The 14935-nt window shown below is 35.7% G+C and overlaps 3 protein-coding genes and 1 long non-coding RNA gene across 10 annotated transcripts in view; 1 reads left to right on the top strand and 3 right to left on the bottom strand.

Annotated features, from left to right (window-relative positions):
* LOC113467086 (protein Peter pan-like) overlaps positions 1–5993 on the bottom strand; it is a 24357-nt gene extending 18364 nt beyond the window's left edge. The window contains exon 1 of the mRNA XM_026823076.1: positions 5812–5993. Coding sequence (XP_026678877.1) covers positions 5812–5988 — 177 coding nt within the window. The 5' untranslated portion in view covers positions 5989–5993. The remainder of the gene's footprint in view (positions 1–5811) is intronic.
* Positions 1–9752, top strand: part of LOC108251832 (glyoxylate reductase/hydroxypyruvate reductase-like) — a 13197-nt gene extending 3445 nt beyond the window's left edge. For 4 of the 6 annotated variants that reach the window (XM_026823070.1, XM_026823072.1, XM_026823069.1 and 1 more), the window contains exons 4-9: positions 386–572; positions 1363–1453; positions 4933–5014; positions 8335–8455; positions 8656–8825; positions 9325–9752. In XM_026823070.1, the coding sequence (XP_026678871.1) occupies positions 386–572; positions 1363–1453; positions 4933–5014; positions 8335–8455; positions 8656–8825; positions 9325–9440 (767 nt within the window). In that variant the 3' untranslated portion in view covers positions 9441–9752. Of the gene's footprint in view, positions 1–385; positions 573–1362; positions 1454–3295; positions 3426–3594; positions 3784–4010; positions 4148–4466; positions 4654–4841; positions 5015–8334; positions 8456–8655; positions 8856–9155; positions 9300–9324 lie in introns of those variants that run through there. The other 2 variants (XM_008473013.3, XM_026823073.1) reach the window with 2 other exon arrangements.
* Positions 6166–6929, bottom strand: LOC113467087. The gene is made up of 2 exons (XR_003391285.1): positions 6774–6929; positions 6166–6339 (listed from the first exon to the last, which is right to left on the bottom strand). It is a non-coding gene; the product is annotated as an uncharacterized LOC113467087 (long non-coding RNA).
* LOC108251823 (suppressor of SWI4 1 homolog) lies at positions 9676–14935 on the bottom strand. Of its 2 annotated transcripts, none has more exons than XM_008473006.3 (8): positions 14752–14935; positions 14193–14351; positions 13519–13842; positions 12938–13122; positions 12115–12259; positions 11126–11235; positions 10459–10679; positions 9676–10005 (listed from the first exon to the last, which is right to left on the bottom strand). In XM_008473006.3, the coding sequence occupies exons 1-8, from the start codon at positions 14791–14793 to the stop codon at positions 9791–9793; spliced, it is 1401 nt and encodes a 466-aa protein (XP_008471228.1). In that variant the 5' UTR covers positions 14794–14935; the 3' UTR covers positions 9676–9790. The 2 variants fall into 2 exon arrangements, with proteins under 2 accessions (XP_008471228.1, XP_008471230.1); XM_008473008.3 differs by lacking the exon at positions 14752–14935 and adding an exon at positions 14483–14730.

The following is a 14935-nucleotide window of genomic DNA, read 5'->3' as shown; positions in this document are numbered from 1 at the left end:
TTCACTTGTTCTGTTCAAAAATGATTTCCCTCTTTTGGAGAGACAGGGACTCCATAACTATGTTGCCAGTCAACAGATGACGCCAAAGAAACTATGAAGCTAGACCTAAATCTAATGGAAACTGTTTTTGCTTCATTGGTACGTTCTCGCAAATATCGAAAAACATTTAAATATTGATCAACATGAAGTTAAATAGAGACTATTGCTATAGACCCGGTGGTTAGTAGGTATTATTTTATGAGAAACATATTTGTCATAAAATAAAATTAATAAAATGGACACAGAATATGTAGTGTAATACCTACTACACTTGTGTGGCGTCAGAACTGAAATTTTCCCACGAAAGAATCAAAATTTTCTATGTATATAAATATATTTGTTCCAGAAAACCTGAAAGTGATCGCCACTTTCTCGGTGGGACATGATCATCTCCACCTGGATGAGATCAAGTCTAGAGGAATTCGAGTAGGAACTGTGGGTCCTGTATCATCTGATACCGTAGCTGAGTACAACATAGGTCTGGCAATAGCTGTGAGTAGGAGGTTTCAACAGCGTCACAACTGGATAGCAAGGTAAGTATAGTGGTTGTCAAGTTTGAAAAATACAGTGGTACAGAGTCAAATTTGAAATAAACAAGGTTAAGTAGCTTTGCTGAGATTCAAACCCGCGCTTTGGATACAAAATTCCCAGCAAAACAGCAAAATTTGCACAATGTTCGAGTTCGTCTGTTCCCCCGCAAGAATGAAATTTGTCAGAAATATTCAACTCACAAAGTATAAACAAGGTTAAGTAGCTTTGCTGAGATTCAAACCCGCGCTTTGGATACAAAATTCCCAGCAAAACAGCAAAATTTGCACAATGTTAAAGTTCGTCTGTTCCCCCGCAAGAATGAAATTTGTCAGAAATATTCAACTCACAAAGCATATTTACTGATTTCTTTAAAGGTACCACAACACTAGGCCTTCGAGAACTCCACTGGGGCATTTTTATCAAGTGAGATCAACAACTCACTGAAGGGTTCGGATATTTTTGAGTTCTTTTTAGGACCAAAAAAAAAACGGGAGTCAAAACCCAAAGGTACAAGGCTATTTAATAAATTAATAAAATATTTAATCACCTCTATTCCCCTTATGATTTCAGTGGAGAATGGGCTCTAAAACAGACACAAACCATTATTTCAAGGCCTTCGAGAACTCCACTGGGGCATTTTTATCAAGTGAGATCAACAACTCACTGAAGGGTTCGGATATTTTTGAGTTCTTTTTAGGGCCAAAAAAAAACGGGAGTCAAAACCCAAAGGTACAAGGCTATTTAATAAATTAATAAAATATTTAATCACCTCTTTTCCCCTTATGATTTCAGTGGAGAATGGGATCTAAAACAGACACAAACCATTATTTCGGATATAATTGGTTTGAAAGGAGCAACGGTAGGAATTGTGGGTTTGGGGAACATTGGAAAATGTTGTAAAATTATTTTTGGAGCATTGTTTTTAACTCTTGTCAATCATAGGCCAACTGTTTTCACTTGTTTATGATTTTTGTAGGTACAGCATTGGGGGCTCAGCTGGTACCTTTAGACACGCTATGTGCTGAAAGTGACTTCATATTTGTCACCTGTGCTCTGACCAAAGATACGGAACAATTGATAGGAAGGAAACAATTCAGGTAAGTGAGCAAAAGAAAATTCTCCACTAAAGAGATGCTGCGATTATGACGGAAGGTGTAGTGTTAGAGAGAATTTTAAATTCTGCCTATTATTGAACATTGAAACACAAAAATTCAAGCAGACTTAACAAACCTAAAATAAGAGGGTTTCTTGAATGAAATCAAATAAATAAAATCATTTCCATTTCAGTCTGATGAAACCCACAGCTATTCTAATCAATACTAGCAGGGGTGGTCTCCTAGATCAAGAAGCACTGGTTGAATTCCTTAAGGATAAGAAAATAGGAGGAGCAGGACTTGATGTTATGATTCCTGAACCCTTGCCTGCAGATCATCCTTTAGTACAACTAGATAACTGTGGTAAGTTTGTACCTATTTGAACTTCGAGACTGCTGGCAAAATAGAAACTAGTGCGCACTGGTTGAATTCCTTAAGGATAAGAAAATAGGAGGCGCAGGACTTGATGTTATGATTCCTGAACCCTTGCCTGCAGATCATCCTTTGGTACAATTAGATAACTGTGGTAAGTTTGTACCTATTTGAACTTCGAGACTGCTGGCAATATAGAAACTAGTGCCTAATTAAGGACTTCACTACTTTCCTAGAAGAATTTTTCGAAGAACTTTTTGACAAAAACTTCCAGTCAATTGACCCCCCTGGGGCTGAACCTGGCTCCGGCCAAAATTTGGCGACTACTTCAAAAAGTTGCATTTTAAAAGATAAAACACTACCCCGAATTTCAGCTTCTCATCTTCTGCCATTCAAAAAATATTCAGGGGTTCCAAGACTTTTCGAACGCTCTGTATATTTTTCTAGATAAAACAAAATCATTTTAGCTGTACATATTTCATTGGAGTTACCTAATAAAATTACCTTTTGCGGAAAATTTCTCCACTTTTACTAGCATTAGCCTAAGCTTCAAAACTTTGATAATGTCTGCCATTCAAATAATATTCAGGGGTTCCAAGACTTTTCGAACGCTCTGTATATTTTTCTAGATAAAACAAAATCATTTTAGCTGTATTTCATTGGAGTTACCAGTTACCTAATAAAATTACCTTTTGCGGAAAATTTCTCCATTTTTACTAGCATTAGCCTAAGCTTCAAAACTTTGATAATATGAGTTAATTTCCCCTATACATTTTGCTAAAGATAACAAAATCGCCTCTGATAGAGTACCTAACAAAAAAAAATTTCATCCCTTCTCATTTCAGTTCTGACGCCCCATACAAGTTCCGCAACCAAGGCATTACGAGAGAAATTAAGCGAAATATCGGCTGAGAATATCATCAGGGGATATAAGGGAGAAACTATGATATTTGAATTATAAAATCAACTCAATTGTACCTACTCAGCGTTTTTCTTCGAAATAATCCACCAAGTCAATTTTCTTTCTCTTGAGATCATTCTACGTGGCAGTATGGCCACTTTTTATTAGGTGTACATACATATGTTTCCTCAACAAATGGACAAAAAGGGACACAATACTTGCGTCTAATATTGAGTCAATACGACATAAGAAAAGACTCATTAAAATATACCGTAAAATTTACACATACGATAATTTATTTGGAAAAAGTATTGAGTTCGGTACTCTTCTTTAAGGGAAGGGTAGAGAGTACATTTTTATTAATTACCTACTCTATCTGCAAGTGTCATTAAAACACCGTTAATGGTCTGAGTCATGATGTTTCTTATTTCTTAGGAAAAACGTCATCTCATAGATAACAAAATGGTCAATTTTTCTGACTTCATTTAAAGTCTGGGGTAGTGTCACGTGGGAGTTGGGGTCATCCTCAACTTCACTTTCTGACAACATGCCTGGTCTAGAAGCAAAATAAATGATAATGTAAAACATATAGTTAAAGAGTTGTCTCCTCATTTTAAATTTTAAGAAAAACTAATACAATACATAATTACTTTCTATTTTTTGAGTAAGAGTGAGCCAATATAGCGTTCGAAAAGCTATTCTGTTGTACTAGACACCTACTCAAAAGGCTTTTATTTTTCATCTTCTTTATTTTTTTCATAATTTTAAAATCATGTCGAAACCCAAATTGTTCCTGACCAGAGATGACTACTCAAGAGTACCTGCCTTTGAAATTCTGGGGGAAATGTAAGATCCGCTTCCCTGCTCAATTTTTTCCTCCATAAATGTACACTTTTAGCTACAATGCAAAAGGCAAATATTTTCAAATATACTTCAGCCTTGAGTAAATATAAACTTAGGAAGTACCTACAAACCTACACAGTTATTAACACCATGATTCCAATAATCTACATATATCTAGTTTTCATCTTTGGAGTTCAATTTAATGAAATCCGACTTTTCTCAAATTGCAGGTTTGATATCATCACGTACCCAGCTAGTGAAGGTCAAATACCTCGCGATATATTTATAGAAAAACTCAGGGGCTGTTCCGCTTTACTGTGTACTTCTCGTGATCGGGTCGATAAACAAGTACTGGATGAGAGTGGGGGTAAGTGAAATCATGAGGAATTGGGCCTCTCCTATTAGGTCAGGCAAAAGATCTCCTGAATCACGAGATGGGTCTCTTTTTTGTTTAGGGTACCGATGCACAGAAGACTTTTTTGGGCTGGATTTGGACCAAATGTTTAGGAACCCATCTAAAAGACATGTTAACATAGAAACTGTTCTTGGAGTTTCCTTTCTAATAAGTTAGGTATCGGCGAGAACAAATTGCTGAAAACAAAGTTAAAACACCTAAACGAACAGGTAGGTAGGTAGGTATATGAATATGAAGCTTCTCTAAAGTCCTTCGTACTTTTACTTTCCAGAAAATCTAAAGGTGATCACCACGTTCTCAGTGGGATATGATCATCTCGAGTTACATGAGATCAAGGCAAGAGGTATCCGAGTAGGATCCGTGGGCCATATTTCATCTGATACTGTAGCTGAGTACAACATAGGTCTGGCAATAGCAGTGAGTAGGAGGTTTCAAGAAGGCCGGAAATGTATAACAAGGTAGGTAAATAACATAGTTATGTATATTTGAAATGTCTCAGTTGGTATTCGAACAAGCACTCTAACGTTTACTAGGCAAAATGGTAAAGTGCTTTAACCACAACACCAGCGATGTCTATGCCATTATTATATCTTGAATCGACAGTAACTAAAAGGATACCATTTCCATTTTTCTGATGTGATTTTAGTGGAGAATGGGCTCTAAAACAGACCCATATCATCGGTCCAAATATAATGGGTTTGAAAGGAGCAACGGTGGGCATTGTGGGTTTGGGAAACATTGGATTGGAAACTGCCAAACTATTGAAAGCTTTCAAAGTGTCGAAAATTTTGTACACAAGTCGACGAGTCAAAGAAGAGGGTAAGCAAATGGAATATGAATGACGTAGGTATCAACTTTTTTTTTCTTTTAGTATTTTTTTCATTATTCAACTCAATAATTAAATTTAGATGGGTAGGGCTGCTAAGGCATAAGGCATATTATATCAAAGTCTTTTTTCCTTAAAATTTGAGATGAAAACAAAAGAACGTAAAACTGTTATAGACCTTAAAGGCTTCAAAGAGGGGTTTTTGTTTTTTGTAGCTTGAAAGTGGGTAAATGTTGTAAAATTATTTTTGGAGCATTGTTTTTAACACAAGTCGACGAGTCAAAGAAGAGGGTAAGCAAATGGAATATGAATGACGTAGGTATCAACTTTTTTTTTCTTTTAGTATTTTTTTAATTATTCAACTCAATAATTAAATTTAGATGGGTAGGGCTGCTAGGGCATAAGGCATATTATATCAAAGTCTTTTTTCCTTAAAATTTGAGATGAAAACAAAAGAACGTAAAACTGTTATAGACCTTAAAGGCTTCAAAGAGGGGTTTTTGTTTTTTGTAGCTTGAAAGTAGATAAATGTTGTAAAATTATTTTTGGAGCATTGTTTTGACTCTTGTCAATCATAGGCCAACTGTTTTCACTTGTTTATGATTTTTGTAGGTACAGCATTGGGGGCGTCACAATCAAGCGTTTAGTAAAAAAAACTTTTATTTTGTCATTTGGTGGATTGGTTGATCAACCGCTGCAGCGGTTGGAGTCTTATTTTTAAAAAAAACTTTTGAAATATATTTTTTTCCTTAGGTAGTCACTGTACTTCATGTTCACATAGGGGACTTACCTGCAGAGTCATTCGAGGACCAAGTTCAAACAGACGGACTGAAGACTTTGACTGAGCTATGTTACCACGGGACGATAAAGTCTGGGGTAGTGTCACGTGGGAGTTGGGGTCATCCTCAACTTCACTTTCTGACAACATGCCTGGTCTAGAAGCAAAATAAATGATTATGTAAAACATATAGTTAAAGAGTTGCCTCCTCATTTTAAATTTTAAGAAAAACTAATACAATACATAGCTGGTGTTGTGGTTAAAGCACTTTACCATTTTGCCTAGTAAACGTTAGAGTGCTTGTTCGAATACCAACTGAGACATTTCAAATATAACTATGTTATCTTACCTACCTTGTTATACATTTCCGGCCTTCTTGAAACCTCCTACTCACTGCTATTGCCAGACCTATGTTGTACTCAGCTACAGTATCAGATGAAATATGGCCCACGGATCCTACTCGGATACCTCTTGCCTTGATCTCATGTAACTCGAGATGATCATATCCCACTGAGAACGTGGTGATCACCTTTAGATTTTCTGGAAAGTAAAAGTACGAAGGACTTTAGAGAAGCTTCATATTCATATACCTACCTACCTACCTACCTACCTACCTACCTACCTACCTACCACGTGGTGATCACCTTTAGATTTTCTGGAAAGTAAAAGTACGAAGGACTTTAGAGAAGCTTCATATTCATATACCTACCTACCTACCTGTTCGTTTAGGTGTTTTAACTTTGTTTTCAGCAATTTGTTCTCGCCGATACCTAACTTATTAGAAAGGAAACTCCAAGAACAGTTTCTATGTTAACATGTCTTTTAGATGGGTTCCTAAACATTTGGTCCAAATCCAGCCCAAAAAAGTCTTCTGTGCATCGGTACCCTAAACAAAAAAGAGACCCATCTCGTGATTCAGGAGATCTTTTGCCTGACCTAATAGGAGAGGCCCAATTCCTCATGATTTCACTTACCCCCACTCTCATCCAGTACTTGTTTATCGACCCGATCACGAGAAGTACACAGTAAAGCGGAACAGCCCCTGAGTTTTTCTATAAATATATCGCGAGGTATTTGACCTTCACTAGCTGGATACGTGATGATATCAAACCTGCAATTTGAGAAAAGTCGGAAAAAGTTTGAGAAAAGTCGATACTGTAGCTGAGTACAACATAGGTCTGGCAATAGCAGTGAGTAGGAGGTTTCAAGAAGGCCGGAAATGTATAACAAGGTAGGTAAATAACATAGTTATGTATATTTGAAATGTCTCAGTTGGTATTCGAACAAGCACTCTAACGTTTACTAGGCAAAATGGTAAAGTGCTTTAACCACAACACCAGCGATGTCTATGCCATTATTATATCTTGAATCGACAGTAACTAAAAGGATACCATTTCCATTTTTCTGATGTGATTTTAGTGGAGAATGGGCTCTAAAACAGACCCATATCATCGGTCCAAATATAATGGGTTTGAAAGGAGCAACGGTGGGCATTGTGGGTTTGGGAAACATTGGATTGGAAACTGCCAAACTATTGAAAGCTTTCAAAGTGTCGAAAATTTTGTACACAAGTCGAAACAAAGTTAAAACACCTAAACGAACAGGTAGGTAGGTAGGTATATGAATATGAAGCTTCTCTAAAGTCCTTCGTACTTTTACTTTCCAGAAAATCTAAAGGTGATCACCACGTTCTCAGTGGGATATGATCATCTCGAGTTACATGAGATCAAGGCAAGAGGTATCCGAGTAGGATCCGTGGGCCATATTTCATCTGATACTGTAGCTGAGTACAACATAGGTCTGGCAATAGCAGTGAGTAGGAGGTTTCAAGAAGGCCGGAAATGTATAACAAGGTAGGTAAATAACATAGTTATGTATATTTGAAATGTCTCAGTTGGTATTCGAACAAGCACTCTAACGTTTACTAGGCAAAATGGTAAAGTGCTTTAACCACAACACCAGCGATGTCTATGCCATTATTATATCTTGAATCGACAGTAACTAAAAGGATACCATTTCCATTTTTCTGATGTGATTTTAGTGGAGAATGGGCTCTAAAACAGACCCATATCATCGGTCCAAATATAATGGGTTTGAAAGGAGCAACGGTGGGCATTGTGGGTTTGGGAAACATTGGATTGGAAACTGCCAAACTATTGAAAGCTTTCAAAGTGTCGAAAATTTTGTACACAAGTCGACGAGTCAAAGAAGAGGGTAAGCAAATGGAATATGAATGACGTAGGTATCAACTTTTTTTTTCTTTTAGTATTTTTTTCATTATTCAACTCAATAATTAAATTTAGATGGGTAGGGCTGCTAGGGCATAAGGCATATTATATCAAAGTCTTTTTTCCTTAAAATTTGAGATGAAAACAAAAGAACGTAAAACTGTTATAGACCTTAAAGGCTTCAAAGAGGGGTTTTTGTTTTTTGTAGCTTGAAAGTAGATAAATGTTGTAAAATTATTTTTGGAGCATTGTTTTGACTCTTGTCAATCATAGGCCAACTGTTTTCACTTGTTTATGATTTTTGTAGGTACAGCATTGGGGGCTCAGCTGGTACCTTTAGACACGCTATGTGCTGAAAGTGACTTCATATTTGTCACCTGTGCTCTGACCAAAGATACGGAACAATTGATAGGAAGGAAACAATTCAGGTAAGTGAGCAAAAGAAAATTCTCCACTAAAGAGATGCTGCGATTATGACGGAAGGTGTAGTGTTAGAGAGAATTTTAAATTCTGCTTATTATTGAACATTGAAACACAAAAATTCAAGCAGACTTAACGAACCTATACAAACCTAAAATAAGAGGGTTTATTGAATGAAATCAAATAAATAAAATCATTTCCATTTCAGTCTGATGAAACCCACAGCTATTCTGGTCAATACTAGCAGGGGTGGTCTCCTAGATCAAGAAGCACTGGTTGAATTCCTTAAGGATAAGAAAATAGGAGGAGCAGGACTTGATGTTATGATTCCTGAACCCTTGCCTGCAGATCATCCTTTAGTACAACTAGATAACTGTGGTATGTATCTCTTTCAGTCGTAAGCTACATTTAGGGTGTGTTTATGAACAGGGCTGAGATGAGCTCGGACGACGTGAGATAGCTGTCCCGGCGGCAATTTTTAAAATTCATTTTATATTTATTTTTGTTTGCTTTGTAATTCGCTTGTTTGTAATATCTAATTTAAATGAAAAGTATAATATAAACGTGCAAACTAAAGATAAAAAGTAAAAAATGAATTCAAATTGTACAAGTTGCGGGAAAAAAAAATCAAAAATTCGAATTTCCCGCCAACTTTACACGCAAAAAGGCCGACGATGGCCTACGATGGCCCTGTTCATAACCACGGCCTTAAAATGGTAGAGGATAAATCAAACTGATATATTTACTATGCACACTTGCATACAGTAAAGTGTTCAAGTACTCAATATCTGAGGTCCAAAATTCAAAAATCCAACAGCCACAGCGAAAGAAATGAAAATCTGTCTAACCAACAAAGCAATATTCTTGTATGTTTCAGTTCTGACGCCCCATACAAGTTCCGCAACCAAGGCTGTACGTGATGAAAAAAGCTCCACATCGGCTGAGAATATCATCAGGGGATATAAGGGAGAACCCATGATATATGAATTATAATTTTATAACATTAACTTATACACCTAATTTCAGTATGCTGTAGCTCGTATTAAACACTACAGATTGTTCATTAGTTGGGTTTGATTTTGTTTTATCACTCAAGTAGTCTCTTTTATTTAAATTACTTCTCTCACAGTCAAATAAAATACATAACACAATACAAATGGAAGGTAGCTATTACCAAAGGTTTTACCAAGGATTACCTAACCTAAGGGAAATGAGTCACAGCATTCAATACCATATCATTATTATTGTTATTATTATTTCTTTATCAGTATCAAGCATACCTGTTACAAATAAAAATAAGAAAATGCAATGCATTTATTTTCACACAGCCTTCTTTTTTTTAATCAGTTCCTTTGTGACTTTTTCCTGATTTTACTTCCTAGCACTTTCTTTGAACCTCCGAATTTTTTGCCTCCCTTATTCTTTTTATCACCATCTTGATTGCCTCGTTTGAATTTCTTATTACCAGCGTTGTCTTTCTTTCCATAAGGCGACTTTCGTTTCATCGGGAGCTTCGGCGGTCGGAATTTAACTTGGGCATTATTTGGATCGAACATTTCTGGAAGGAAAAAAAAAAATGAAAATGTGGAAGAGAAAATAAGATGAAAATGCAAGAACTCACTGCTCGATGTAGCTCAAAATCAAAATGGATATATCATATCTATCAAACGGAACAAGTTTGATATTAAAAGATAGAAAAAGACATTAAGTCAGACTTTTTTGAGGGGAATTTAACTTGGGCATTATTTGGATTGAACATTTCTGGAAGGAAAAAAAAAAAAAAAATGAAAATGTGGAAGAGAAAATAAGATGAAAATGCAAGAACTCACTGCTCAATGTAGCTCAAAATCAAAATGGATAGATGGATACCTATATCATATCTATCAAACGGAACAAGTTTGATATTAAAAGATAGAAAAAGACATAAAGTCAGACTTTTTTGAATGTGAGAAAGGAAAAAAGAATTGGTTTTACATGTTACATTTCCTAAAGACCAAGTGAGAGAGCATACCTGGTTGGGGTTCCTCTCCTACTTCTTCCCTATAGTACTGCACGTCATCATCAACAGCCTCACTCTGAGCATCATTTCCATGCTTCTTCATAATAGCATCCGCTTCCACTTTCTGCTTCTTATGCATTCCAGCCAGGGATTTCTTCTTGTGTTCTTCTTTGAGCTGTTCTTTCCGCTTCTTGTTCTGCTCTTGAGTACGCTTCCTTTCTTCTTTCAAACGCCTGGTGTTAATGGGTCAAGTTTACAGTCATTAGAATTAGCAGTTACTTAAAACATTTGAAGATATCCAAAGATATTTCCTATACTAAAAATAATTTGACTAGGTATTCTTTCAAACGCCTGGTGTTAATGGGTCAAGTTTACAGTCATTAGAATTAGCAGTTACTTAAAACATTTGAAGATATCCAAAGATATGGTTCCTATACTAAAGATAATTTGACTAGGTGTGTTATGAAGGTATTTTCAGCACTATCATACTATCAAAAGGTATAAGACTACTAGTAAAAAAGTGATATTTACAAGAAAGTGAAAGTGAGAAAAGAAGAAGCATAAGACAATACTAAAGTAATATTTACAAGAAAGTGAAAATAAGAAAAGAAGAAGTATAAGACATTACTAAATGAATATCAGAATGAAAATAGAATAAGAAACGTGCACGTTTACTTACTTCCTCTGGGCGATTCGTTTCTGAATGGCTCTCTTCTCTTCCTCCGTTTTGTGAACCAGCTCATGGAACATGACTTCTCCATCCATGAGCCCTTCCTCTATCTTAATCAACTGCGAATTTAATAAAATCCTTAATATTATGAAGCAAGCGGTCTTGAAGTCACACACTTAAAAACTAAAATGAAAATAAATAAATATGTACTTAAACCTTAAAACTAAAAAGATGTGAACACCACACGACTTTCAAAAACATAAAAAGTAGGTAGTAAGTATATGCACACAGTGGTCTGTAGAAATAACATATTATGTACCTTAAGCATGGTCCACACTTATATTGGAAATGTACAACGTTATCATCCATGTCAAACATAAGTAAGGACCTTGCTTAAGTATTTCTGACACCCAAAGATCCCAAATACAGAACTTTCACACTGCAAAGAAAGAATTTACTATCTTCAACATATTTCCAAGGCTTGGTCTCTGGCAATATAGGTAGATTAGGTAGTTCTCATGGAACATGACTTCTCCATCCATGAGCCCTTCCTCTATCTTAATCAACTGCGAATTTAATAAAATCCTTAATATTATGAAGCAAACGGTCTTAAAGTCACACACTTAACAACTAAAATGAAAATAAATAAATATGTACTTAAACCTTAAAACTAAAAAGATGTGAACACCACACAACTCTCAATAACATAAAAAAGTAGGTAGTAGGTATATGTACAATTGTACACAGTGGTCTGTAGAAATGACATATTATGTACCACATGGTCCACACTTATATTGGAAATGTACAATGTTATCATCCATTTCAAACATAAGTAAGGACCTTGCATAAGTATTTATGACACCCAAAGATCCCAAAAACGGAACTTTCACACTGCAAGGAAAGAATTTACTATCTTCAACATATTTCCAAGGCTTGGTCTCTGGCAATATAGGTAGATTAGGTAGTCACTGTACTTCATGTTCACATAGGGGACTTACCTGCAGAGTCATTCGAGGACCAAGTTCAAACAGACGGACTGAAGACTTTGACTGAGCTATGTTACCACGGGACGATAAAGTCTGGGGTAGTGTCACGTGGGAGTTGGGGTCATCCTCAACTTCACTTTCTGACAACATGCCTGGTCTAGAAGCAAAATAAATGATTATGTAAAACATATAGTTAAAGTTGTCTCCTCATTTTAATTTTTAAGAAAAACTAATACAATACATAATATAATGTTTATTTATTCTTACAGCTTAAATATGACTAAAGCAAAGAGTCCCCTGCAGCAGAAGTTGTAGGCTTTAGAATCTCTGGATTAATCTTGCTATGTGGATTGTAACCGGATACTGAAATATAATAATAATAATAATAATAATAATAAAATAGAAAGTATTCTAAAATGTATTACCAAGAGAAAGTCAGTCAATATTACTTACTTGGTGAGAAACTCTGAGACATCTTGAAATCTGGCTAGATTGGGGACTTTACTCTGCAATATTTTTTTCACTCCTTTGGACACACCAATGGGCACCACTCGAATACCATAATGTCTGAAGTCAATCAACTTGGAAGTAGTGTTGTAGTTGATCATTACAACTCGTTTGATGTCACTTAGACTCACCTGAGACGAACAAGAAGGCAATAATTTAAATGTATAGAAATAGGATAAGAGATATAGGAGATTAAAATAACAAAATCTCAAAAATATAAAATTAAAGAGTAGTCAGCCAATAAAATTTATTTAAATATGTATGAGCTTTGTTTAGAATTTATTTGTTAAAATGTATTACCAAGAGAAAGTCAGTCAATATTACTTACTTGGTGAGAAACTCTGAGACATCTTGAAATCTGGCTAGATTGGGGACTTTACTCTGCAATATTTTTTTCACTCCTTTGGACACACCAATGGGCACCACTCGAATACCATAATGTCTGAAGTCAATCAACTTGGAAGTAGTGTTGTAGTTGATCATTACAACTCGTTTGATGTCACTTAGACTCACCTGAGACGAACAAGAAGGCAATAATTTAAATGTATAGAAATAGGATAAGAGATTAAAATAACAAAATCTCAAAAATATAAAATTAAAAAGTTGTCAGCCAATAAAATTTATTTAAATAGGTATGAGCTTTGTTTATAATTTATTTGTATGCTTTAGAATTTCAGCAATTTGTTTCTTATTTTTATCTGGTCCGAATAACAAGAGCACATAAGTTCCAAAATCATCAGAAAGTTGAAAGTACCTGCATGAAACAGTCTATGCATTGGCAGCATGCAATGAAACCAAACAGATTAACCTTGAATTTGAACAGAATGGTTCTTTGAAGAGTGCATCTTTTTGCATAGTTTGAAATCTTCGTGTCTAGTTAAGTATTTTAAAATGGAGAAGAGGGTTTACCTTGGTAACATTGATGGTAGGAAACATATTCTGAAACATGGTGGCCATGAGCTTCATATGATTTTCATCACTGGTGAAATTATTCAATACAATCAATGGAGCATGTTTGTACATTTTGTCCGCATTCAGTTGTTTTTTCACTGAAGACAAAATGTCCTGGCATAACGAGTAGCTGTGAATTCTAAATGTCAGTGTGGGTCCTTTGGGTGTCCTCATGATGCGTAGGTAGGGACCTACTTGAGTGTTTGTCACAATTAACAAGTGAGATACATGCAGTGGTCCTGATACTGATATAAAATCTTTGACTGAATTCCTTTTCTTAACCTGAAATTAAAAATTAAACAGAAACATTAACATGATTTTCCTAAAATCAACAAGGAAATTTTCATAAATACAATAGCCCATTGTCATGATCACCTTCAAAACATTTTTTCCTTCTTCAGAAAATTCTGGCATTTTCTTTCACACTTCTCACTCAATATACAGAAAATTTTGGCAAACATTACAACTTTTACCATGAGTAAGATCACCTTCAAAACATTTTTTTCCTTCTTCAGAAAATTCTGGCATTTTCTTTCACACTTCTCACTCAATATACAGAAAATTTTGGCAAATGTTACAACTTTTACCATGAGTAGTCTGAAAAGTCCCTTTTGGGGGGGCTAAAATCTCACCTGTACAGAGGATGCAGTGAAAGGTTCCATAACTTTACGGAGATCTTTAGTCAGTGCTACACAATATCCTCCAACAGCACCTCTGTGAATGACAAAAGAGTGAGGAGCTCTCACCAATTCCTCTGGTTCAGCATCTACTGGGCCTTTCTTGTGCTTTTTCTGTAATGAAAAATTATGGTTACTTGTACAGAAAGGTAAGTAGGTAGGTAGAGGGGTTCAATGTCACTTTTACCAACTTAGGTCTTCTCATGACGGGGGTTTTACCCACCATGTGGCAACAAGCTACCCACCTCCTCAATTTAACCTCATCCAGCCTGAGTGGAGCCAGGAACCCAGCAGCATGTGATTCCCAAACTTGTACAAAGAAACCTCCAAACAATGTCTCTTCCCTGGATTTGATCTGCTATTGGAAGACATCTACTATTCAGAGGTGTCTGTTAAGGGAGATTTCACTGTACCACATTTTCCATCAATTTCTCTCTGGAAATATCCCAGATCCCTGAGGAGGGATAAAGTCAGACAGTGATTTTCTATGTAAAGATTAGTTCAAGTGTCATACCCCTTTCCTTGACTTCTTTCTCCTCTTCATCATCTTGGGCATGATGAGGTTCTTGATTTAACAGTAAAAGTTAATTGGATTATTGCACAAACAGTAAGTAATTGAAATTTCATTAATTAGTTTCCAATCTCCTATTCAAACTTTTGAACTTTCAAAATTCAAAAAAATGTAAAATGCAAATTGC

Source organism: Diaphorina citri, unplaced genomic scaffold (assembly GCF_000475195.1).
Source record: "Diaphorina citri unplaced genomic scaffold, Diaci psyllid genome assembly version 1.1 scaffold401, whole genome shotgun sequence".
In the NCBI taxonomy this organism is placed as follows: Eukaryota; Metazoa; Arthropoda; class Insecta; order Hemiptera; family Psyllidae; genus Diaphorina; species Diaphorina citri.
The sequence above is the reverse complement of the archived record's forward strand: the minus strand, read 5'-3'. Positions and strand labels throughout refer to the sequence as shown.

What these genes read in the sequence shown, in the direction of transcription:
- LOC108251823 (XM_008473006.3), bottom strand. Translation starts at nt 14,793, where the DNA reads ATGCCCAAGATGATGAAGAGGAGAAAGAAGTCAAGGAAAGGG. An exon ending in GAAAGAAGTCAAGGAAAGGG is followed by an intron (nt 14,352 to 14,751) that starts GTATGACACTTG and finishes TTTTCATTACAG; the next exon opens with AAAAAGCACAAGAAAGGCCC. An exon ending in AAACGAATCGCCCAGAGGAA is followed by an intron (nt 10,680 to 11,125) that starts GTAAGTAAACGT and finishes CATTAACACCAG; the next exon opens with GCGTTTGAAAGAAGAAAGGA.